This window comes from Chenopodium quinoa, unplaced genomic scaffold, assembly GCF_001683475.1.
Source record: "Chenopodium quinoa cultivar QQ74 unplaced genomic scaffold, ASM168347v1, whole genome shotgun sequence".
Taxonomy (NCBI): Eukaryota; Viridiplantae; Streptophyta; class Magnoliopsida; order Caryophyllales; family Amaranthaceae; genus Chenopodium; species Chenopodium quinoa.
In genome coordinates this window covers 1,845,733-1,872,337 of record NW_018742730.1, presented here as the reverse complement: position 1 = coordinate 1,872,337, position 26,605 = coordinate 1,845,733, and the positions used below count along the sequence as shown (strand labels likewise).

The 26,605-nt window shown below is 34.7% G+C and overlaps 3 protein-coding genes across 3 annotated transcripts; 1 reads left to right on the top strand and 2 right to left on the bottom strand.

Annotated features, from left to right (window-relative positions):
• Positions 1–4,471: 4,471 nt before the first annotated feature.
• On the bottom strand, positions 4,472–7,653 carry LOC110723463. Its single transcript, XM_021902820.1, has 7 exons — positions 7,593–7,653; positions 7,288–7,485; positions 6,687–7,233; positions 6,149–6,575; positions 5,919–6,062; positions 4,797–5,687; positions 4,472–4,732 (listed from the first exon to the last, which is right to left on the bottom strand). Exons 1-7 carry the CDS (start codon positions 7,651–7,653, stop codon positions 4,472–4,474), a joined length of 2,529 nt encoding a protein of 842 aa, XP_021758512.1.
• A 10,481-nt stretch (positions 7,654–18,134) lies between these two features.
• Positions 18,135–18,671, bottom strand: LOC110723462 (pollen-specific leucine-rich repeat extensin-like protein 1). Its single transcript, XM_021902819.1, has one exon. The coding sequence runs from the start codon at positions 18,669–18,671 to the stop codon at positions 18,135–18,137; it is 537 nt and encodes a 178-aa protein (XP_021758511.1).
• Positions 18,672–20,878: 2,207 nt separating this feature from the next.
• LOC110723416 (hypersensitive-induced response protein-like protein 1) lies at positions 20,879–24,247 on the top strand. Its single transcript, XM_021902772.1, has 6 exons — positions 20,879–21,037; positions 22,362–22,571; positions 22,778–22,898; positions 22,989–23,080; positions 23,177–23,273; positions 23,547–24,247. The coding sequence occupies exons 2-6, from the start codon at positions 22,383–22,385 to the stop codon at positions 23,909–23,911; spliced, it is 864 nt and encodes a 287-aa protein (XP_021758464.1). The 5' UTR covers positions 20,879–21,037; positions 22,362–22,382; the 3' UTR covers positions 23,912–24,247.
• Positions 24,248–26,605: the final 2,358 nt, after the last annotated feature.

The window sequence follows — 26,605 nt, the reverse complement described above, 5'->3', positions numbered from 1 at the left end:
TTTATGAAGTATTTATACAAAGTTATGCCTTTGGGGAACAATTCACCTCAAGATAATATTTACACAATATATTCTTTTCCTATCATATAACAAGATATATTCTATCTTAACATAAGATATATTCTATCTTAACATCCCCCCTCAAGTTGGAGCATGGAGATCTCTAATGCCCAACTTGCCAAGTAGAAACTCAAATTGTGTCTTCCCCAACGCCTTCGTAAATATGTCCGCCAACTGCATCTTTGTAGGAACATATAAAGGGCATATCAAACCTTCTTTAATTGCATCTCGCAAAAAATGCATATCAACCTCAATATGTTTCGTTCTCTCATGAAACACCGGATTTTGAGCAATGTACAAAGCTGATTGACTGTCACAAAACAAATCCATACCCTGCGAATGTCGGACACCCAAATCTCGCAATATTTGTTTCAACCATTTTAATTCACAAGTCACAGCCGCCATAGATCTATACTCAGCCTCCGAAGATGATTTAGACACCGTAGGTTGCTTCTTAGTTTTCCAAGACACCGGGGAAAAACCAAGCAACACAAACCACCCTGTCAATGACCTTCTAGCCAACGGGCAACTTGCCCAATCAGAATCACACCATCCTTCGAGCCTCAATGCACTATCAGACCGAAGAAGTATCCCTTGACCCGGATTCTTCTTCAAACATCGAACTACACGAAGTGCAGCTTCCCAATGTTCTACTCTCGGACTCTGCATAAACTGAGATAATATATGGACAGAGTACACAAGATCTGGTCGGGTCACAGTTAAATAAATCAGGCGGCCAACAAGCCTCCTATATTTCTCGACATCCTCCAACAGTCTCCCCTCTGCGAGAGCTAACTTGTGATTTTGCTCCATCGGGAAATCTGCAGGTTTAGCACCCAATAATCCAGTCTCGGAAATAATATCAAGAGAATATTTCCGCTGACAAATGTAGAACCCTTGTTTGCTTCGAGCTACCTCGAGACCTAGGAAATATTTCAACACTCCCAAATCTTTCATCTTAAAACAATTTCCCAAATATGTCTTGAATTTTGACAATGCATTTGTATCATTCCCTGCAACAATCAAATCATTAACATAGATCAACACATTCAACTGCAATTTATCTTTGTTCAATGTGAACAAAGAATAATATCCATAGGATTGTTTAAATCCATATTTCTTCAAAGCGGCAGTCAATTTAGTAAACCAACATCGAGGAGCCTGCTTCAGGCCATACAACGATTTCTTCATCCTGCACACATAATCAGAATTATTTTTATTGAAACCAGGAGGAATTTTCATGTATATTTCTTCCTCTAGGTCTCCATGTAAAAAGGCATTGTGCACATCCATTTGATGTACTTCCCAATTCTTCACAGCTGTAACTGCTAGAAATGTTCTAACTGTCGCCATCTTTGCCACTGGAGCGAATGTCTCATTGTAATCTATGCCTTCAACTTGGTGATTGCCCAAGATTACTAATCTCGCCTTTAATCGCTGTAAATTACCATGTTCATCTCGCTTCTCTGTGTACACCCACTTGCTCCCTAGAGCTTTCTTTCCAGGCGGAAGCTTTTCAAGAACCCGTGTTCCTTGCTCTTCTAGAGCTCTAATCTCGGCGGCCATTGAATTTCTCCACCCTGCATGCTTCATAGCTTCTTTAAATGTTTAAGGCTCATGGCCTGCTGTTATGGCTGCAATGTACCTTTTATGTTTTTCAGAAAAACGTGAGCAATTAACAAAATATGTGAGGGGATAAGGAGTACCTGAGGAAGATGATGTAGGTAGCGTTGTTGGATGGACTGTTTTTCCGTATTGTATGAGTCACAAAATCACGAAATTTAGTCGATGGTATTTTTGTTCTCTTGCCTTTTCCCAACTCCTCAACCTCTCGATCATGCGTACGCATAGAAGCCCCTCCACCATCAGACTGCTGCTGCTGCCGCACACACACAGCCCCGTCACACACACCAGGCTGCTGTGTTGCACCTGGTTGCTGTTGTCTGTCCATGCCTGCGGCATCTGGCTCTTCATCGGGCTGCACAGCAGCGGCCGGGCTGCCAGCAGTCCCTTCCGTAGGCGGGCTACGGTCTACCCCTTTAGGCCTCGGCCTGGCTGTGGAGTCTTCTGTCCGTGGCTCCTCCCTAGGACCAACACCAAGATTCCCATACAACCACTCATCATCACTGTTATATCCGTCCAGCATTGTTGGATGACCATCCCTCAATGTATTCTCACACACAAGATTATTAAATGGGAAAATAGACTAAAAAAATCGCACATCTCGAGAAACAAAAATTTCCTCGGTTTCTAAATCAAACACTCTCCAACCTTTCTTCCCAAATGGGTACCCCAAAAATACACACTTTCTACTTCGACTAGCAAATTTATCACCCTTGCTCTTTTGATTATGGGCATAACACAAGCACCCAAAAACACGGAGATAATCATAAGACGGTGGTTTATTGAACAGTATTTCAAACGGGGTTTTATTGCCAAGTAAAGGTGTCGGAGTTCTATTGATCAAGTGACAAGCCGATAAAACACATTCCCCCCAAAATTTCAATGGCAAATTTCCTTGAAATCTCAATGCCCTCGCCACATTTAATATATGTTGATGTTTTCTCTCTACTCTCCCATTTTGTTGTGGTGTTCCCACACATGATGTCTCAAATATTATGCCATTTTTACAAAAATAATCACGCAAGGAGTTAAACTCCGTTCCATTATCGCTCCTAACAATTTTAACCTCTTGATTAAATTGTCGTTTAATCATAGCAATAAAACTCAAAAACATCTTTTCAACATCGGTTTTATTTTGCAATAAATAAATCCAAACTCCTCTAGAAAAATCATCAACTATCGTTAAAAAATAGTGTGCACCACAAGAAGAAGGGGTTTTGTACGACCCCCACAAGTCTATATGAATAAGTTCAAAAATACGACTTGCTTTATTCTCACTAATTGGAAAATTACATCTAGTTTGTTTAGCACGAGGACAAACATCACATGCTTTATTATTAGGAAATTTTCATTTTTACCACCTTCAAATTACGACTTTGTCGAATTTACCACCTCCAAAAAAAAATATTTACTTTACCACCTCATAAAAAAATTAAACATCAGTTTTACCACCTCATCTGAGCTCAGGTTACAGAAAACGCTTGTGGGGCCAAGCATAACGGCTAGTTTTTGATTTTTTCCCAAAATTCTCTCGATTTCCCTTTTATTTAAACATAGTTCTTCATTTGTACACCAAATTCTTGAAGATTGGAGAATAATTTTTGCGATTTTCTTCAGAAATCAGTATTTTTGGGCAAACTTACAATCCCAAACCCTCAAATTATCAAACAATCAATTGAACTCCTCGACAACAAACATCAAAAAGGTAAGCAATTGTCGTTAATTCTCTAGCAATTTTCGTGCTTTCTGATGTAATTTTTGGCAATTCGTTGCGTGATTATGTTGCATTTTCTAAGAGTAATTGAAATTGGGCGTTTTGTGAGGTCAATTAAACCCCAATTTCAATTAAAATACTTAGGGTTCATGTAAGATTAAATTAGATTGGGGGTTTTTGTTATGTGAATTGGCTACTGAAATTAGGGTTATATTATGGTGATTGTGTTCAAATACAATTAATTTCATTCCTGTTCTTACTGAATTTCAGAAGGGAATGTCTTCAGTTAGCATGTCACCCTCAAAGGAGAAAAAATGCCAATGTGGAGTTCCAATGTCTAGGCTGACTGCTTGGAGTAGGGAGAACCCTGGACGCAAGTTTAGGACCTGCATATTCTATGATCCTGTGACTGAGTCAAGGGGGTGTAAAGCTTTTGAGTGGCTAGATCAACTAGATGGAACACCTTGGTAAACAGAGGTGATTAACAACTTGCTGCTGGACAAGAAACTAATGAAGGGAGAACTGAATGACATGAAGAGGGAAGTTGATGATGTTAGTGGACAAAGGAGGTGCTTGCTCAATGAGATTGACAGCTTGAAGATGAAATGCAAAGCTCTTAGCTCAGACAGGAAGAAGATGAGCAAGGAAGTGCATGGCAGCAATGCAACAACAAAGAAAATGCTCACAGTACATGCTATTGTTGTGTTTTGTTGTTTTGGTTTGGTACTGGCTATGTATTTTAGATCTTAGGTTCATTTTGGAATGCTTAGAAACAAAAAAATCCCCAAATTATGTTGTCTTTTGTTGAATTATTATGTGTGGATGTTGGGATGACATTTCTTGTACTACTTTTGACTAAATCAATGAGAAATGGAACTTTTTGGTAGAAACATATCACATTTTATATTAGTACTTGCAACACAATGTTGTTAATTGTTTTACATTGGCTGAGACAAAAGTTAAGGCACCTTTGTGCAAAATCATTGTTCAACTACCAAATATACTGCCTACTATACACATGAGTAGTTAAGAAACTAGGCTGTCTATTACAAAATACTAATGAGTACATCTAGGTCACAGTTGATTGAGATCCTTGTCCTTCTTGCTTCTCATTACATGAAGCTTGGACCTGGTTTGTATTTTGACTTTGGGAGGGGTAGTTGCTGGCACTCTTGTGGGCTGACTTAGGCTCTTCTTGCTCCTGGTAACAGGCTGAGTTGGCAAAGGCTCTGTTCTTGTTGCAGGCTGGCTTGACACAGCAGTTGCAGGTGCAGCATTACTTGACCCAGCCTCTGCTGTTGTTGGAGGCTGATATTGTGGCAACTTCAGTGCAACCTGCAATCACAGTATGAAAAGACTCAGAAACAAAGCAACTAAATACACTCAAGTCACAAAATACTTGTCTTGCTGCTTTCTCTTCACTTTTCTTCCTCTGTTCCTTAAGCCAAGGAGTCTGCATCTGTGGCCTCCCACCCTTTGGATTTGTTGCAGGTGGGTTAGGTTGTTTTGGTGCTGCTTCAGCCTTGCATGTTTTGGCAAAGTGGCCAAACCCACCACAGTTCTTGCATTGTTTCTTCACCTTTGGCTTCTTGCCCTCAGGTGCTGCAGAAGTGCCCTCCCCTGGTTCAAGCTTTCTCTTTTTTGCCTTAGGTCTTCCTGTCTGCACTTTCAGCACAGGTGGCAAAGGCTGTCTGAGCTTGACCTTTTCCCAATTCTTAGGACCAGGCATTGGCTGTATTGGGTTCTCATATGCAGCCAAGTATGTCACCCTATAGTAATGTGGGTGCACATACAACTCAGGATCATCCCTTTTGTCCATTATGCAAGCAAATGCATGGACACAAGGTATTCCTGTCAACTCCCATCTAAAACAAGTGCATTTTCTCTCTTGTAGAACCACAATGCACTGATCATCCTTGTATTTCACCTCATAAATTTCATCCCTTGAAGTTGTAACCTCACATGTCCTGGCATACTTCTCCAACCCATCAAAGACCTTGTTGACAAATGGGGTTAGTAAACCTTCCCAAGACTTTGCTGCCTCCCATTTGTCATTACTCCTCTTCATCATATATCTTCTAAGCCATTCCATTTGAGTTAGAATAGGCTTGTCTCTGACATCTCTAATCACTTCATTAAATGTCTCACACATGTTGTTTAACAACATGTTAGACTTGCAGTTTGTAGAGAAAGCATGCCTTGACCAGTGCTGGGGGTCAATGTTTGACAGCCACTGGTATGCTTCTTCATCCAAAAAATTGATACTTTCCATAGCAACCTCAAACTCAAACTGATACAACCACACACATGACAACCATTCAACACAACATAGACACATGGCATACAGTTTTCACAAAATAGAAACACATGCAATTATGTGCAAAACTAAATGTAGATAAATGGGCAAAATTCACAAGTATTAGGCCAAAAACCAAACTGATACAAGCTAAACACAAAATCACCTAGCATACATTCTAGTTCACCATAAAACTGACATAAAAGAGGCTAAATAGAAGTTTACCAGAGTGCTTGCCCTAGCAGCAGCCCAGAACAATTCCTTGAAAGTTGCACCATGAAATTTCAGTTTGAAATTTGACCAAATATGCCTCACACAAAATCTGAGCTCAGCTTTGGGGGCCACATCTGCAAATGCTTCTATGAAACCCTACACACAAGGCAAAACCAACAAGTTAGTGTCCTACTTTTACAAAATAAAGCAAAGTCAAGTAAACACAAACACAACCCACTTACTTTCTGTCTGTCAGACATAAAAGTCAAGCCATCTCCTTGCTCATACACATAAAGTGCCTTGAGCAAACTCTCTAGAAACCAGCACCAGCTGTCCTTGTTCTCTATCTCTGCAGTTGCCCAAGCAATTGGGAAGATGGCATTATTGCCATCTTTTCCAACTGCAGCCAAGATCTTCCTAGGGTATGCCCCTTTTAGATGGCACCCATCCACCCCAATTACTGGTCTGCAACTAGAAATGAATCCATCCCTAAGTGCAGCTAAGCACACAAACATCCTCATAAAAATTGGCCTTTCAATTTGACCAATATTATCCACCACCACATTACACTCACTCCCTGGGTTCCATTTTAGCAGTGCCTTCCCATAGTCCCAAACCTTTGAGTACTGCTCTGCTGAAGACCCATATATTATAAGCTTTGCCTTTATTCTAGCCAACCAAGCCTTGGAGTATGTAATTTTGATCCCCAAGTCATTCAAGGCCTTGTCCTAAATCTGTCTGATCTTCCATCTGGGGTTGCCCCTGAACTCCTCCAAGTACCTGTCAGCAAGGAACTCTGCTGTCACCTTGTTGTTCATTTTACTCCTAACACACCTATGCTTCAGCCTTAGAGTCTTAATTTTCCAAGCCTCTGATTTCACAAGTCTTGTTGCATAGAACTTGAACCTACACCTAACATCCTTAGTACATGTACACTTCACTATCCTACAACTGTTCTTGTTATACACACACTTGCATTTCCTTTTGTAATATGCTGTCAGCCTCTTTGAATCATTGTGAAGAAGGTAATACTCATACCTATTTTCAATTGCATGCTGTCTCAAAGCTTTTCTCACTGTTTGCACATCACTAAACCTTTGACCAACTACAAATTTGATAGCCCTATCAAAGTCTGTCTCAGGGTTAAACCAAGTAACACTACCCTGATCATCATCAGAATCACCTTCCACACTCTTTAGCTCATCAGAATCACAAGTTGCCTCCTCTTCAACCCTCACTTCAATTGACTGTAGATTTCTTTCTATGTCAAACCCTGTGTCCTCATCATCCCTATGATCCCCTCCTTCAGTAACTCCCCTCAAACTGCCTTTCACCTCACTGTTGATATGCTCTAAATTTTTCTTCAACCACTCTTAATCACCATCAGAGTATAAGTCCTCATCTTCCTCATCAACTTCTAACTCAAAATCACTCAACTCAGAATCAGAAGACTCTGTATCACCGTCCTCATCAGTAAACACATCATTGTCATCCCTTAAGCTCCTCACTCTTTCTTTTATTTTTCTCACTAAATTAGCATGATTTCCAGTCTCATCCCCAACCTTAGCCTTACCCTTATCTGCAGCAGTGAGTTTACCCTTCCCTTTATGTGTATTAACATTCACTTTCTCTGCCCTAGGAAGCCTCTTCTCAGCCTCTCTGTCATGTATAACAATGCCCTTTAACCTAGGGCTTCTCCTAAATGGCTCTTCTTCAGTGGGCTTACTAAGTTTTGGGCTGGGTTCATATACTTTAGGCCCACCAAACCTCTTTTTCAGTTCCTTCCTTTGTGCATGGGTTAGTTCATTTCCATTTATACATTTGAAGGGTGTTTTGTTAGTCCCTTCAATTGGCTCATGACTGGTAACATACATCTCACATGCCCCCTCTTTGTTCACAGACTCTAGGAAACCATTCACCTCACCATCAACAAGCTCCCTTTTACCATTCACCCAAGACTCACCCTTTTGTTTATACCAGCAACTAAACCCGCTAGGAACCTTCACATTCACATACACAAACCCATGTATAGTTGCTTGCCTCATAAAGTGTACATCTATCTTATTTTTTTCCACATTTCTCATCCAATAAACCCACCCACCATCCCAAGTTAACACCCTCCTATTTTTACCAGCTAAAGAAGGTATAAAGGCACCCCCTACTGTAATTTTTAAGTCCACTGTGTCCATTCTGTAACAATACCAACAAAAGCACACACAATAATAACCAATTTCAGTAATTACAGTAAACAACAATAACCAATTCACCAATTACAGCAAGTAAAAGCAATTCACATTGACTGTGCACTAAATTAACAGTAATCAAGTAAACCTAATTAACTAATTATTTAACAAATGCACACTCTAATTCAGTCAAAGATTCGCATAATTAGGGTTTATAATACTTTAATTCATATATTCCCAAAAAAGCATAGTTTACCCCAATTGACAACCATAAATCCAACGAAATGTACTAATAAAGGGTTTAAAGTACCTCTTGTAGTCAGGAATCTCGATTTCTGTCAGCAAATTACCAAGCTTTTGGTCCCCTCACCCTGTGAAAGATGACAAGAGAGCTGATGTGTTGCAATTTTGTGGTTCCAGCTCGATTTCAACCACCCAAATTGATCTAGGGTTTCAGTTTTTACAGAGAGAAAGAGAAAAATCAAAGGAGAGAGAAACAGTTACAGTGAGAATCAAGAAAAATCAAAGGAGAGAGAGACGAAAATTGATGAGGAAGTGAGAAATTTAGTGAGAAATTGATTATGGAAGGTGAGAAAAGGAGGAGAGAGAGGGACATCGATTTTAAAAGAATTAAATTGGAGGGAAGTGATAGTTAGCTGAGCCCCACAAGCGTTTTCCGTCACCTGAGCTCAGATGAGGTGGTAAAACTGATGTTTAATTTTTTTATGAGGTGGTAAAGTAAATGTTTTTTTTGGAGGTGGTAAATTCGACAAAGTCGTTATTTGAAGGTGGTAAAAATGAAAGTTTCCTTATTATTATGATTCCTAGAAAAGCTACTCACAGTTGGAAGCATCTTCAATACCGTCTCTGAAGGGTGACCCATCCGTTGATGCCATAAATCGAACGAAGACTCTCCATCCACTGCTAGAACCTTCACTTGAGGAACACCACGGAAAAGGTACAGTCCATCTTCACGTTCAGCCACACCAATCACCCTTCTCGTCTGATGGTCTTGTATAACACATATTTTGTTAGTAAATTGCATCACACATTTAGATTCATCACTTAATTGAGTCACAGATATTAAATTGCACGTTAATTGAGGCACATAAAGGACATTATCAAGCCGTAAGCCACCGGGCAATATCAGCGTTCCTAATTGATCCGCATTTGCCAATTTTCCATCGGGCAAACCAACGGGACAATTTTGAACTCGCTTCACATCTTTGAGTATTGGAAAATCACACGTCACATGATTGGATGCTCCCGTATCTACAATCCAAGGGATAGTATTTTCCTTACCATGCAACTGTCTATTTTTTGGATTCAAGATATCCAATATTTGCTGAATTTGGGAAGCATTCACCCCAACCAAGCTTGCGGCATCATCAGGAGAAACCTTTGTTTGCTGAGCAGTACTCGAGCCACCAGCCACCTTGTTTGCGCGAGCATTCTGCGAAGAAGAAGGGGGTGTAGCTGCTGCCGTGCCACTGCTATTAGAACGTGACCCACGACCTCCATTGCTACACCCCCCACCACGACCGCGGCCTCGTCCACCACGGCCTCTGTCTCCCCACCATTCGGGATAGCCATGTAATTGGAAACATCCTTCCTCATCATGACCCTCTCGATCACAATGGTTACAAAATTTGTCACTTTTATCACCATATTTTTGTTTTGATCGGGCATCCAATCGAAAGGCACTCACCGTATCTTTATTGTCCTTTAGCGTGGCACCATCACGGAGTCGCTCAGACATCACAATATTTTGATAAGCAATATCAACCGATGGTAAAGGGTTTTGAGCAAGAAGATGAGTACGAATCGATGCATAATGATCATCCAACCCAATCAAAAAATAATGAAGATAATCTTCCTCTCTGATTTCCTCCACTTGAGCAACAATGTTGCAAGTACACTTCCCACACGCACACTTGGGCACACGTATGAATGTGAAAAGATCCTTCCACACCTTCGAGAGTCTACCAAAATAATCAGCCACAGCCTCATTAGAACCTTGCTTGCATTCACCCAACGTTATCTTCAATTGGCACACACGGGTACCACTCACCACGCAAAAACGATTCTTCAAATTCGTCCACAAAATACTCGCATCATCATAATCACCAAGCGTCAATCGCACCTTTGGATCAAGGGTATTATTTATCCACGACACTAGCATAGATTGCACAGCAATCCAATCATCTATCTTCGAAGCTGGTTCTCCTGGTTTTGGGATTGTTCCATCTACAAAATCGATTTTTCGCTTAGCCATCAAAGCCCTTCGAATAGCTTGTGACCATTCATCATAATTCTCACCACGAAATTGAATCGGCGTGATCACATTACCGGGACTATCACTCGACCCTAGGTAATAGATTAAATCGATCGGAGTTTTCTCACCCATCTTACACTCAATAAATTCTCACGGAAAAAAATTTAGGTTCAACTTTGGCTCATTATACCATGTTAAATTGAGCTCAAATTCCTGATTCTCATTCATGTATGTTATGAAATATTTATACAAAGTTATGCCTTGGGGAACAATTCACCTCAAGATAATATTTACACAATATATTCTTTCCTATCATATAACAAGATATATTCTATCTTAACATAAGATATATTCTATCTTAACACTTTCTCTCTCATCACCGCCTCTCTCATCTTTCTCTCTAATCTCCGCCTCCCTCCTCCGGGCCTCCCTTCTCATTCCCCCTCCTCGGTTTTCAAAGTCCGGCGCTACCCACCCCCACGGTTTTAGATCGGATTCGACCAATTAATGGTTTTTTAGGTCGAATTCGACCATGAAAACTCCGGATCTAGGGTTTTCATGGTCGAATTTAACCATATAAACCAAAAGTTGAAGATCATAAGGTATGTTTACCCTTTTCCATCAATTTATTATAATTTTTTAAAAAAAAATTTGGGTAGTGGTGGGCTGGTGGTGGGTGTGGCTATGCGCGTGTGATGGTGCTGGTGGTGGTGCGCGTGGTGTTGAAGGTGGTGCGTGTGGTGAGTGTGGTTGTGTGTATGGGGGGGGGGGTAGTGGTGCTGGTTTCGGTGTGGTGGTTGGGGTCGGGGCAACAAGAAGGTGAAAAGGGAGGGGGCTGGGTTGCGTTGGTGGGGAAAGTGTGTGGAAGAGGGTTGCCGGCGCCGGTCGCAGCATTGGGTGCTGGTCGCCGGCAGGGGGAGGGTGGCTGAGTGGCTGACGGGAGGGCTGGGCTGGGCATTTGGGTTTTTTTTTTAATTTTAATATTAATTTTATTATTTATTTTAAAAATAAACTTAACGGAATCCTAACGGATTCCGTTAACTGGTAGCAAAAGTTAAAAAAAAAAGAGCATATGTTAGGTAGTAAAATAAAATAAAAGTTTTCATAGGTAGCAAAAATAAAATTGATGTGTTTGATAGGTAGCAAAAGTCAAAATTTTCTTTATTATATGAAGTGATGGATCCATGAATTCAAGTTTTGATCGGAGCACTTGAAAAATGCTATCTCTCTATGATCAATAATAATTGTCTATTATTACGAATTTACGAGTATATATTATATACTCCATTATATATGTATGTACGATATAATATTAGTCAAATTATTATTGATCATAGAGAGATAGCATTGTTACTGATATAAATAATTTAGCAAACTAAAAATATTGTGTATTCATTATTATTTAACAACAATTTAGCTCTTGAATGAGTTAAGACATTTTTACATAAATGCTGCAAATGAAAGATGAAATATTTCTATTTATTTGTTTCCAAAATTTGAAGGATACTTTTATAGTTATTATATCTCAGATTTCTTTTCATCGTGTGAAAATTATATAAAACTTGATTTTTATTTCTATATTTTAAATTGAAAGCAGCTGGTTGGATATTACATCTCATTGGATATCAAATTAAGATTATTACAAGTGTTTTAAGTCAAAAAGTTAAATGACATGGTCTTAATGATTTATTTTGTTATCGAGATGATTTTTTACCTTTTACACTAGCTTATGATCATTTACCTTTAGTGGCAAGGTTCAATTTGATTATCATTAACCTTATAAACTGTTGTTATCATCTTTTTTTTTTTAATATCTATATTATTGATACCTTAACGTATCCATTTTATTTTTAGACTCAAATTTGCATAGCTCAAACCACTTTACACGCCTCATATGATCAATTCTCACCTATTGTACTGTTAAGTAACACATTAAACCATGAAAATATATATTAATTTTTTGGGATGAGAACTAAAATGTTCTAAATTAGTTTAATTAATTATACAGAGTATTAGATAACATTAAAGAGGAAAATTTTAAAAGCAAAATAGTCAAGGGAGCTTACAATTTGATTATAATTACTCCGTATTATTTGAGCATTATGGTATTTATAGGATATATTTTTTTTGACCTAATTTACAATGCATGTATTAAATCATTAATATATATATATATATATATATATATATATATATATATATATATATATATATATATATATATATATATATATATATATATATATATATATATATATATAAAAGAAGGAGACCGCTTGATTACATCCCTTTTTTGAAAAAAAAAAAATATACATATATATATATATATGAATTTCAAGGTAAGTAAGAGAAAAAAAATTGTATTGTATTAGCTTTAGCTATCCCATCCTCAAAAGTTAATTTCCTAGATTAAACAATGAAAGTAAGAGGAAAAGTAGAGTAATCATTCGTGTGAAGCAGGGCCTCTAAAGCGGCCGCTCCATTTGAAAGAAGAAAATGCTCCTCACTTTTGCCATGATAGCTAGCTCAAAAACAAATGTACGTTCATAACTTCTTTGTTTGTTACTCAAATTGGGCATATGACCTGTTGTTGGAAAACACTTGAATTGAACTCTACTTTAATCTTCAATTTGAATTGATATAAAATTTCTTGTAGTGTAGAAGATATAGTTGATTGAATTTGAGCAAGTACAAGATGAAGTTGTTCTTTCTCATCCTTGTTTCCACGCTTACATCTTTAACCATCAATTGTACTGTAAAATCAAAACACAAGATTCACTCCTATTCATCTAAGATAGGGTATTTATCCCAAAAGTAGATTGGAGTCATAAATGCAACTTAAGGATCATATATCCATACAATCCTTAGTTTCAAGGATGCTCCCGCGTGCATCACTTATGGTGGGAATTTCACTATTGTTTGTTAGTTTATTTTGTGTGTGTAAGTAGGAATACAAATTTAGAAGATTTGTCTTGTAAATTTGTGAAATTGTGTGTCTGTTGGTATATGATTGCAAATTTAGATCGAAGATTTGTCTTGAGTGCAAATTTGCCGATCTTGATAACCAATCAAGTTTTATTACTTTTGCTACTACAATTAATGAAGCTCTGTCAAGAATGATGCAAATACACCTATAATTATTCAGAGCAGTTCAAAAGTGATGCCATTAGTTTAAGTGTTTTTTAATACTTATTGTATTGAGGATTTAGGGCCTATTCTCATTGACTGAACTGAGCAGACTGAAATGAACTTATTAGAGATGAACTAAACTGAATTGAACTTATTAGAGCTGAACTAAACTGAACTGAATTGAACCGAATCGAACCAAACCGAACTGAACTGATTATTTTATAAGAGAAGGAAATTAGGAGCTGAACTGAACTGATTAGAGCTGAACTGAACTGAAAATAATCGTATGAGAACAGGCCCTTATTTCTCTTAAAGGATAATTGTAAGCGCTAAGTGACTATTATTATTTAATGATATCACCCCTCCATAATCCATTAAAAAAAGAGGGAAGATTAATCATCAATAATTGGGATTTGCATGAATTAAATTCAAAAATAATTTACATATTTTTTTATTGTCTTATGGGATAAATAAAATAATATATAACTCTAAACTTTCAACCAATCAAATAAATTATGCAATCAAAATCATATTCCACTATAAAATATTAACTTAATTATTTTTATGATTATATATTAATGAATTTGATATTATACTCTGCATCAGTTTTTTTTTTCTTTTCTTTTTTTTTTTAAGAATAGTAAAATTAATTCATTAATAAAAAAAATCATATATTATACAACATCTACAAAGGGGATTCGAATTTAACAAATACATATATTGAATCAAATAAAAAATCCCTTCATAAAAACAACAATTGTTGTGTAGATCTTGCACTGTATGGAACATCAATTGCTTATATTGTTGGATAGTACAAACCTTGTCAGAGAGACAACCCGATGATCTTTTGTAGCTGTGAGAATGTTTTCCGTCTGATTCATCTTATTGTTAGTAGTATTCAGCAGGGTCTTCTCCTTTGACACAGGCAGGGCTGGTGACTTTGTTCTTGGACTAGTTGTGGTTGATGCGACTCATTGGAAGCGGGTTAAGTATGCAGCTCGTTGTCAGGCGATTGGATATGGAGTCATTTCCTTCTCCTTTTCTTCGTTTAGGGAATTAGAGAAAGAGATTGTTGAGTTGCTGAAGCGAGTTCAGAGGTTCTCGACGACGCAAGACATTAGGGCTCGTGCTGCAACTCATATCTTCACTAGGGTCAACTTTGTTATAGCTAGAGGAGTAGGGGGCCTAGATTGTATCTCGGCTTCCCACGAATTTATTGTAAGTTGTATGACTTTTGTTTTTGAGATATAATAATAATAATAATAATAATAATAATAATAATAATAATAATAATAATAATAATAATAATAATAATAATAATAATAATAATAATAATAATTTATGCTCTACGAATCTATTATTAGATTCATTTTTTTAATTATTGATTTTTTTGCCAAAACTTTGCTCTATTAAGACTTTGAAATTTTGATCCTTTTAAATCCGATTCGAGGTCAAAAAGCCAAAAAAAAATAAAATAAAATAAAATAAGATAAAAAGAAAGGGAAAAAAAACCTCTTTTGTGTTGTCACGTAAATTGAGATATTCAAAATTTAATTTTATGTTTTAAAATGTCTTTTTAGTCATAAATCGTACTCCGTAAAATATATCCATATTATACTTTGTATTTTATTTTAAACATATGATTATATAAGTAGCAATAGGTCTATGTAAGAATTTGTAATATAAGTAGTACGCAAATTATAATATGCACCATGGTGCACCTTAAATTGTGTGCACCACCAATGAGTGAAGCCACATAATTAGAAGTTGCCAACTGTAGCTTTCTTCTTTCAAATTCTCAACATTCTTCCGTTTTCTATTTCATGTGTTCTTTCCTAATTTCTCAATTCCTTTTCTTCAATTTTTCTTCTTAAACTTACCTCATTTTAAATCATCATACATAATTTATCTCTCATCTATATTCTCTCTCCTATATTTTTCTCTCTTCGTTTTTTGAATGCGGTTATCACCATTGTTGATTCCTCTGTTTTGATTGAATTTGGCTGGAATTCCCCTGGAATTACCTTCATTATAAAAGAAAATTCGACTAATGATATAGGATCGAGAGGAAAAACCTTGCATTTAATTTAATATTTGACTGTTTTTGTCCCGGAGAAGATGATGATGATTGGACGGAGTAGTTGAGGCGATATAGGTGGCGGTGGATTTTAGCTATATGAGGAGATTGATTTAGGAAGAAATTAATTAGGAAAAGTATATCTAACTTGTAGAGTATGTGGAGCTTCATTCATGGTGAATGTTGCCTAACTTTGAGAGAGAAAGTAATAAAGTTGTTAATGTATATCCTCATATAGTCATATCTGACTTACTTTGGTTAATTTGTTCAAAAAAACTTAGCTTGGTATCAATTAAACAATCACGCACATTCATATAATTTTCAGAACATGAACCCCTTTTATTTAGTTCATGTGTATAGAATCGATCATTTTCCATTTTATTATGAACATTCCTGTATTCGTTTATATTTTGGTAATTTTGAACATTTTTGTTAAAAATATGAACATATGATACGTATCCTATGTAAATAAATTTTTACCGATATATATTTTAGAATTTTGAATATCTTAATTATAATTCTGAACATGCTATGCATTTCTTATGAACATTTCTTATGAACATTTCTTTTGATCTATGAACATTATGAACAGTACATCTTAATTATTATTTTGAACATATATTTAGGAATTATATATGAACATCTTAATTATGAAGATTGGTTATTAACATATTTTTTAAAATTATTTTTTTCAGTGAATAAAGAATAAATCTATTCTAACTCAATAAAGAAACAAGTCAGAACTGATAAAGAAGCCTTCTGAGCTATAATGGTTATGCTTTTTGATTTGAACTTCTAATGTAATTTCATGAACATATGTTATTTATTAACATACATATATATTTTGCAGTTGATAAAAAAATTTGTTTTGTTTTTTTTTTTTTAATAAGTGGTTAAGAATTTGTTATTAATTAGATGTATGAACCTATGTTACGTTGGTTTTGAACATATATTCTATATACGAGTGCTAAGTAATTTTATACAAGTGGATACGAAGTATGGAGTATGAAGTTTGAACATTCTACTTTCATAAATTGAACACTATTTTTTTAAAAAAATGAACATAATAGACGTATTTTCTTATTAGTTGTTATTAAGAACATATGATAAATGGACATATTACACCTGTATAATAGCTTTTTTCTCACCAAGATAGTAATAACTCCTTGTACAATAGGCTAATAGCTTCAAATAAAGAACAAAAGTGGTAATACATTACTATATATGTTGATAGTTGGTTTGTATGAGGTGAAAGATTTATAGACAAAATCGTACTTTAAATTATGTAAAATAATAACATAGAATCTGGCATACAACATACAAATGACAAATAAATATTAAGTACAAAATAATAAAAATCAACTATTAATAAGAAATTTAAAATGAATGAAGAACCATGAAAATAAACCTATAAGTATGTATTTATTATATTGAAAATGAATATCTGTTCCAAAAACAAAAAAAAAAAAATTGAAAATGAATATGATAAATGAACAATTAGAGTACAATTAATGAACATATTTTGTCACAATTCGACACCCTTATTATGTTCTTATGTTATTTGGATTTGGATTTTGAGCTAGCAACACAACTCATATTTCGTAACCTTGCCTCCTCTTTTCTCCAATTCATTTTATTCATTCATGTACCAATTTCTTCGCCCATACAAAAATGATAGGGTGAGTCTTTTTGGATGCAAAATATTTTTCTTTTGAGCACGAACTCATCAAAACAATTGTATAACATAAGCAACAAGCATAAGAATATGAACAATAAGTATTTAGAATGAACAAATTAAACAACATTAATTAATATGAATAATAAGCATAACAATATGAACAATAAGCATTAGAATATGAGCAATGTGCATAAGCATAAGAACAAACAACTTTGGTGGCTTTTCACTTAATTCTGGTGCCTTATCAGAAGTTTTAGAAGGCTTTTCTATTTCTTCTAGTGGCATATCAGAAGTTTCAGGGGGGCTTTTCTGTTTCTTCTAGTGGCTTATCAAAAGTTTTGCTTCCCAGAAGTTTCAAAGGCCTTTTTAGTTTCTTTTAGGGGCTTTTCTATGGCTTCTGGTTGCTATTCAAATGTTTTTGAGGGTTGAGCAGATGTTTGTTGTGGTAGTTCAGATGTTTGTGGGGGTAGTTCAGATGTCTTTGGACTGTTAATAAAAAATAAACAACATAATGAAAAACAATGAACACCCAAACAAATTTTTAACTTCATAAAGCACAAACTATATGAACATAAATCATATTGAATATGAACATGAAACATAAAATATATTAACACAAATATTAAAGTAGGGGTTGTTCAATGTTCTTGGGGGGTGTTCAATTGTTATTTTGTGTTGTTCAAAAGTTTTTTGAGGGTGTGCAGTAGTTGGTCTGCTTATTATTAAATATTAAACAACAAAATAAGGAAATACACAACATCCAAATAAATTATTATTTCATCATACCAAAATACTTAATATAATTTATACACAAATTACTACTTCATAAATTAAAGTGGATATATATATGGACATAAAAGATAAGTATATGAACATCAAACATGAATTATATGGGCACAATTGTATTGTTAGCATTGCCTCCACTAATAAGTTCAAAAGTTTCTGAAGGTGCTTGTACAGAAGTTTCTGGAGGTTGTATAGAAGTTTTTGGAGGTGGAACAGAAGTTTCTGGAGGTGGAACAAAAGTTTCTGGAGGGGGTGGTACAGAAGTTTGTGAAGGTTGTTCAGAATTTTCTAAAGGTAGTACAGAAGTTTCTGGTGGCTTCTCTTTCTTATGGGTCTTTTCTGTTTCAATGGGCATCTTTGGTTCAAAAGTTTTTGGATGTTGTTCAGAAGGTTTATAAGTGGGTTCAGTGTTTTCTGGTTGTTTTTCTGTTGCAGGGAGTTCTTCAGTTTTAGGGGGAATATGTTGTTCAGAAGTTTTCAGAGGTTGTGCAGAAGGTTTTGAAGAGGGTTTAGAAATTTGTGATTGTTCAGAAGTTTTAGGTGGTTCAGAATTTTTAGAGGATTGTGAGGGATGATCAGATTTTTTAGGGTGTTGTTCAGATGTAAGTGGGGGCAGTTCAAATATAAGTGGGTGCATTCCAGTAGTTGGAATGTGAATAAAAAAATAACAATATAATTAACATTTGAAACAAATATATGAATGTAAAGCAAATTGAATATCATAATAAACAAAACATATATGAACATAAATTGAAGTGGAGGTTGTTTAATGTTTTTTGTGTGATGTTAAGTGGTAGTTTTTTTTTGTTCAAAAGTTTCTTAAGGGTGTTCAAAACAATATTAAATAGAACATATACCAATGTAAACTGAAGTGGGGGATGTTTAGTGGTTTTTTCTTGTTGTTCACAAGTTACTTAATGGTTGTTTAAACAAAGATAAAAACATAATTAAAATCAATGAACATGCAAACAAATATACAAACATAAACATGGAATTGTGGGCTGTTCAATTGTTTATAAGCGATTTTCAATGGTTTATTTTGTGTTGTTCAAACATAGATTATATTTCAAACCAAACAACGTATATGAACATTAATAAAAAAAAATATATAAACAAAATATACCTGTTTGTTGGACTTTCTGAAATTTCTTTATCTAATTCTTCAAATATTTTTTTATTAACAATTTTACTTGACTTAGGGCCTGTTCACATTCACTTAATTTCAGTTCAGTTCAGCTCTAATCAGTTCAGTTCAGTTCAGTTCAGTTCAGCTCCAATCATTTCAGTTCAGTTCAGCTCTAAATTTTCCTCTCTCATAAAATATTCATTTCAGCTCAATTCAGTTCAGTTCAGTTCAGCTCCAATCAGTTCAGTTCAGTTCAGTTCAGCTCAGTTCAGTAAATGTGAACAGGCCCTTAGATATATCTTCTAATTTCTTTTTTTTGGTGTTTTGACTTTGAACATTTTGCCTAATGTCCTGTCCTGTTTAAAAAATTGTGGTTCAAATTAGTATTCACTTTTAAAATTTTCAAATTGTGAATTTAAATAACAAATTACTTACATATCATCTTCATCCTCTTCAATAGGAGTAGATACTTCTAATTTTCTAGCCAAAAAAAAATGAAAGAAAAAATCAAAACGACAATTATTTTAACAAATTTAACAAATCGTATCAAAATTAAAGTAATTTAATTGATGTTCACCTTTCTGAAGTTGTTTTCTGTTGTTCTTCGTCGTTCGCCATGGACGACTAGCAGTTTTTAGAGAGAGAAAATTGAAGAGATGAGTGAGAAAATTGAAAACAGGAGAGAGAAATGTATATGAATTAATTGAAGGAAGTTTATAATTTATAAGAGGAGAGAGAATATTTTTAAAATGATTAAAAAAATAAAATAGTTGTTTATAATTTAGAACAGTTAATTTTTTTTTTAAAAAAACGAATCACGTGTGTTGGGTGTGGATCGGTGTCTGGATTTCATTAGTTGGGCGTGGATTGTTAGTCTGGGCTCCGTTTGTTGGGCTCATATTGGGCCTGGTGCACCTATTTCTAGGTGCACCATGGTGTATGTAATACCAATTGTAAGTAGTAACTTAACGGGCCAAAATTTCACAAATAAACATAATAGGGGCCCTGGTTCGCAATCTGCATTGATCATCCCAAAAAAAAATTCCATGTTGTAGAGATAAAGCCCACTTTTAAACAGTTTGGTCTACAATACTCTTTTACTATAGGAAATAAAGATGACCTATATCTCAATTTGGGAACATATAGACTAAAAAATAATCACTAATAAAACTTTATCTATAGACTATAGTAATATAGTATAGCTATGTACAAGTTTATAGCTAGAGCAATAAGCGAAAGCAAAAATACAAGTATCAAAATATCAAATATTATTATCCCAATAGTAAAGAATTAAACTAACTTATACGGAGTAACTTTGAAGTTAAGGGTCCAATTCTAATACTCCATATAGAGAATAGGACTTTAGGAGCACTCGAGCTTGGAGACATCTTTCCTCTCCCCATTCGATTCTCAAATTGTTTAGCTCGTTAATCTAAATGGGAGTGAAATTTGAAATTATCATTATCCAAAGTATAATCAAGTGGACATGGAAAAATCAATGTTTATCCAAAATTTAAAGTGATTGACTCAACATTATTTCAAAGAATAATAATTACCTGGTCTAGCAAGAGTTGCAACCACATTTCCTTGAAATTTCCCAGGAAAATGACTAATAACTGCATTTAATTAGTACATTAACAAAAATAGAAACTTAAAAACAAGTTGCTTAAAGAATATTGTAACAATAGTGGAAAATTCGACAAAATAACATCATTGACTCTGATTTAAAAACTTGTTAAAAAAGTCACTAATTTTTGCTACCAAGAAATATAAAAAGGGATTTTAGTTTGGTGAATATCTTTGCGATTTCTCGGCCATTTTCGCCAAACAGCTATCTTCACTTTGTCTTTTTCTTCATCATCTTTCTCTCTCAATCTGTAAGAATTTTTTTCTCAAATTTAATTTTCTTCTTTCTTTCTTTATACTCCGTTATTTTGATTTTGTATCTTTATTATTCAATTTATTATATGATATTTTATGAATTATGATATGAAATTGCTCAATTGGTTTCTTCAAAAAGAAAATTTAGATTACTTTTGTTGTTTTTGCTACGAATTGTTAGGTATGGTTTTAGGATGGGCTGTATTGCGTGAAGTATTATTCAATCAGTAAATTTTCAATAATGTGGTATAAATTATAATATTACCAATTAACATATGAAAAACTTGGTTTACTCGACTAGCTGTCAAGTGGTAAGAGAAAAAAAAAAAAAAAAATCTTTCTTTATGTTGTTTATCTAGTGGCAATATTGTAAATATATGCTCTATTTTTTTTACTGTTTATGAACAAAACCGCTACTTGATGAGTATTTTACGTGAAGTAGTGGTTTTGCCACTTGATGAGTATTTTACGTGAAATAGCGGTTTTGTCAAAAAAAAAAAAATGTTCACCTAAGATCAATTGATTCGCCTTGGTGATAAATGTTTGTTGTGGTCATAACTCATAAGAGTAAAGGAGTATAAGGGCGACGTTTAACATAACCCTTTTATTTATTTATTTATTTATTCATTTTTCTCATTTTTCCTCTCTCCTCTCGAGAGTCTCAACAATTCTAATGTAGAAGGGTTTTTCTTACCCTTAACACAAATAGAAGAATTAAAAATGTAAAACTATTTATGCCTGATTTTGTGTAAATATTTTATGCAGTTAATGTAAACATAGTTACATACGAATTATTTTCGTATGACTTGATTTTCATAGTTATACGAGGTAGGAATGAGACATCATACAATAATTACAAACATGGGTTACAAAATACTTAATTAATTTTATTATATACGCCAAAAAAATTGATGATTAAATAATTTTATTTTAAGAAAAGTTGGTTAATGATATGACTTAACGATGGTTATAATTAGCTGGAATCATCATTATTCACACCTAAAATGTTTTCAATCATGGAGATTTTTGTTACTAGTATTTTAGAATTTTTGTTTTAATAATCAAATTTATATTGAGCTAAATTTGGCTTGTGAGTTGTGTTAAATTGGCCAGAACTGAGTTTAATCTATCTAATTAGACTATTAGATATCTTTAATTTAATAAAGCTGTTCTTGAACGTGCATAAGAGTTGTATGTATTGTCTTAATTTTTACTGGTGAAAAGCTGTTCCAAAATGTTATTTTTTTATTATTGTGTTATTGAGTAATAATTTGTTAACCCCTTTTACTATTGAAATTTTCTTGTGGTTGTAACCTTTAGAAAAACTACATAGACCATAAAATGGGGAACTTGTTGTGCTGTGTTCAAGTTGACCAATCGACGGTTGCTATTAAGGAGAGCTTCGGAAAATATAATGATGTGCTCGAGCCAGGGTGCCATTGTGTTCCTTGGTTCATTGGCCAACAGATAGCAGGCAAGCTTAGTCTTCGTGTACAACAGTTGGATGTACGCTGTGAAACCAAGACCAAGGTCAGTCTTCTTATATGTCTCGCTTTGATTCCTTTACCAAGTACCTTTACAGATTACATATGCTCTTAGCTTTGTTGCTTTTGCATGCGTTTCTGTATTGATTTGTTTGAAGAACAGAACAATGCCTAATGAAATATTGAATTTTATGTGATTGTTTAAGATTGTTGGATATATGAGTATTGAGTGACCTGCTTCTTGTTATGCAGGACAATGTGTTTGTCACTGTTGTTGCTTCTATTCAATATCGAGCCCTTTCTGACAAGGCAAATGATGCATTTTACAAGCTCACCAACACTCGATCCCAAATCCAGGCCTATGTTTTCGATGGTAATTCGATATGAAATGCAATATATTTTGGCATTTTCGAACTTCAATAGCTATAGAAGTCTGAATCTTTATATCCTTCTGATTTTATAGTGATCAGAGGAACTGTACCAAGGCTAGATGTTGATAATGTGTTTGAGCAGAAGAGTGATATTGCCAAAGCAGTTGCTGATGAACTCGAAAAAGTAAGTTTAGGCATGTATATAGCTGCACAAATAATCCTGAAGTCCTGTATATATTTGATCAGATTCTGAAGCTCAAAACTGTTATTTTCTTTACAGGCAATGTCTCATTATGGGTTTGAAATTGTTCAAACACTCATTACTGATATTGAACCTGATGAGCATGTCAAGCGCGCTATGAATGAAATCAATGCTGGTAAGACATTCATCAACCTCAATGTTTTGTTACCTCTAGCATCCCTAGGATTGGAAGTATTGTTATTCATGTATAAAATCAGACCGCGTTTTATTTGGTATGGAACATTAATTGTGTCTTTGGCACACATGAGAAATACTCTTCCTATGACATGCTATCAGAGAGTTTGTATAAGACTTACATTGAAATCATCATAATTTCAAATAGAAGTGTCTTTGAATCATCCATTACATTTTTAAGAACTCAATCTGACAATGACTTCAACTTTGTCAGCTTCAAGAATGAGGGTGGCAGCAAATGACAAAGCCGAGGCAGAGAAGATCATACAGATCAAAAAAGCTGAAGGAGAGGCAGAGTCCAAGTACCTTTCAGGACTGGGTATCGCTAGGCAGAGGCAGGCAATCGTTGATGGTCTTAGAGACAGTGTGCTAGGCTTCTCAGGCAACGTTCCTGGGACTAGTGCCAAGGATGTTATGGACATGATCCTTGTCACACAATACTTCGATACAATGAAAGAAATCGGTGCAGCCTCCAAGACATCAGCTGTGTTTATCCCTCATGGACCCGGTGCTGTACGTGACGTTGCAACACAGATCAGAGATGGACTGCTTCAAGGACAAGCATCATCATCTCACTAATAATCAATCGCGTTGTGATGCAGATATGGTTAATTAAATTGTTCTTCTGCAGGGAAACTTGAGTTGTGACGGTTAATTTCATTCCTTCTTTTCAATGTTTGCTTGTGTGAGAGTAGTTGCTTGTTAGTAGCTTTCATTGGAAAACAACTACTGGTGTGGTTATGTAGTTATGTACTGTCATTTGCTTATTTGAGTTGGTGTTGACTCAATTATTATATAATTATGAACGAAATTCGGAAATTGTATTGAATTTGTACATAAAGCTGTTACCGGTTATGTATGTAGAGTTAATTGAATACTTGTGAGATTTAATCAGCTAATCATGCAATTCAAAAATAATTGTGTTCTGAAAAAAATATATGTTAAACCTTGCAATTTGGATGATAGACAAGAGTGCATAGTGAGTATTGTACCAAAGTACACGACTTTTTGTGGACATTATGATGATGATGATGATGATAAAAATAAAAAAAAAATTAAAAATAAAATAAAAAAAAATAAAAAATAAAATAAAAAAAAAAAATTGGGTTTACCTTTTACTTATAGGGTTCAAGCATAGAAGAATGTATCACATTTGCACTTGTGTTCTTTTGGACTTTTGGTGCATAGTAATTAGTAACCACACTCTACATTCTTATTCATTTCCACCCGTCATTTACACATAGCTTCTTAAAAAACCCTTTTAAATCGGTTGAAAAAAAGTTCCTAGTTAACCAAATAAATCATAAATAGCAAACTAATATAAACAATTAAATATTGTATATGGTATCCAATTATTTGTCTTGTCTTCTCATACTTGAATGATTCATTTATAGTGTTAGAAAGAGGCACAATGACACTTATAAAGATGGAATTTGATCTTGATATCATCCCAAAACTTTAACCAACTAAACTAGTTAGACATTTCTTTTCATTTTTTAGACAACCTGTTCCCATTGACTGAACTGAGCTGAACTGAACTGAACTGAACTGAGCTGAGCTGAACTGAACTGAAATAAATATTTTATAAGAGAAGGAAATTAGGAGCTGAACTGAACTAAACTGAATGTCAACGTATGAGAACTAGCCCAATAGTTAAATATTGTTCATCAATTTCTCATAAATCAACTGTCAAAGTCAGCTCTCCAATATTAAGGAAATTACTATATGAATTGTCACATATGGATTGATCAAGAAAAATAGACAGCACATAATAATGAAGTACGCACGGCACTGAATGTTGAGTATGTAAAAAAAAAAAAGTTAGGAGATAAACATGCTTGCCATCTCATGCAACAATTCATACGTACTGTACATCTTTTTCATAGCCTCTTAAATAATGTGATCAACTGATCATGTAAGACCCGTAATATATTTTATTTAATGATAAGAACTTCATGTGAAAAGTAGTCTTTAAAAAAAAAAAGAATATTCAAATTTCAAAATATAATTAATAATTATAGATTTATAGAACTCTAAATCTAGTAATATCTACCTGTTTTATATGGTCAACAATCAAATTTTTGTATTTTGTTTCGTTAATAATAATCAGTCTTAGCTAATAGCTGAATCATACTTGCGTAGGGTATTAGGGTAACATGTTGAATAAATAAGGTTTGGTACGATAGAGATAATTCTTTCCTAATAAAAAAGGGCTAATTCAATCATTTTCGTGTTAAAAATTCTCAACCCAATCTTTTGATATTGGAAGAAAAGCTTTAACCAACTGAGCTATTCCTCAAACTCCGTCATCAAATGTTTTTAACTCGACTATTCTAAACTGTCTTTAAAGAATAATAACTTGTTGTAAAAGGCAGTTACCATCTTAACAACAATATATAAAGAGAAATCACTGCTAAGCATCCTTGCGATTGCAAGTTATTTTCGCCAACAGCTCTCTCATTGACGCCTTGTCCATCCTTTCTATCTGTAAGTAATGTTTGCATATCGTATTTTTGATATTTAGTATGATCTTGTAAGCTTGCTTAATAATTATCGGGAAATTCCCTGCTTCTCATATTGAGAATGAGAGCATTTTCATGAATATATCAACAAGTTTTTCATTTATGGGATCCACAATCGAATCATTGGCTTATTTAAGAAAATGGCACGTGAGAAACTGTCAAAACCTTGATTTCGCCATTAAAATGTAAGAGAGAAGAAGTGTTTAAGCAGAAGAGAGAGATATTTTTATTGAAGCATTAAAAGAGAATTAATACAAGTACCTAATTATTACAGCTGGTTATTGTATTTATAATGCTAGCTGAGGAAAAAAATAACAGAGGAAATAAAGAGGTTGTTATAACTAACTAACAACTTTAACTTTAACTAACTCAGTAGACTTGGGCTCCAGTCTCTTCTGTGTGTTGGGCCTGGGCCTGAACCAAGGTGTTCTCAACACCCCCCCCCCCCCCCGGCAAGCTAGACTGTGGTTTGAACAGTCCTAGCTTGGATAAAAGCTCAGAGAATTGAGCAGAAGACAGAATCTTGGTGAAGATATCTGCAAGCTGAGACTTTGTTGGAAGATAAGTCAGCTGGATCAATCCTTCCATCACTTTCTCTCGAGTAAAATGGCAGTCTATTTCTATGTGTTTGGTTCTTTCGTGAAACACTGGATTTCTTGCAATATGTAATGCTGACTGGTTATCACAGTGGAGAGTAACAGGAAGCAAATCAGGAACCCCAAGCTCTTGAAGTAACCTAACCATCCATGTA

Excerpts from the sequence above, each read along its gene's own strand:
- LOC110723463 (XM_021902820.1), bottom strand. The coding sequence starts at position 7,653 with ATGAACCCAGCCCAAAACTTAGTAAGCCCACTGAAGAAGAGCCATTTA. Across the intron at positions 7,234-7,287 it reads TGAGGACTTATACTCTGATG|GCAGTTTGAGGGGAGTTACT; the intron begins GTGATTAAGAGT and ends GTGAGGTGAAAG. Across the intron at positions 4,733-4,796 it reads AAGAGAAAGCAGCAAGACAA|GTTGCACTGAAGTTGCCACA; the intron begins GTATTTTGTGAC and ends CTGTGATTGCAG.
- LOC110723462 (XM_021902819.1), bottom strand. The coding sequence starts at position 18,671 with ATGCACCCACTTATATTTGAACTGCCCCCACTTACATCTGAACAACAC.
- LOC110723416 (XM_021902772.1), top strand. The coding sequence starts at position 22,383 with ATGGGGAACTTGTTGTGCTGTGTTCAAGTTGACCAATCGACGGTTGCT. Across the intron at positions 23,081-23,176 it reads TTGCTGATGAACTCGAAAAA|GCAATGTCTCATTATGGGTT; the intron begins GTAAGTTTAGGC and ends TTTTCTTTACAG. Across the intron at positions 23,274-23,546 it reads TATGAATGAAATCAATGCTG|CTTCAAGAATGAGGGTGGCA; the intron begins GTAAGACATTCA and ends CAACTTTGTCAG.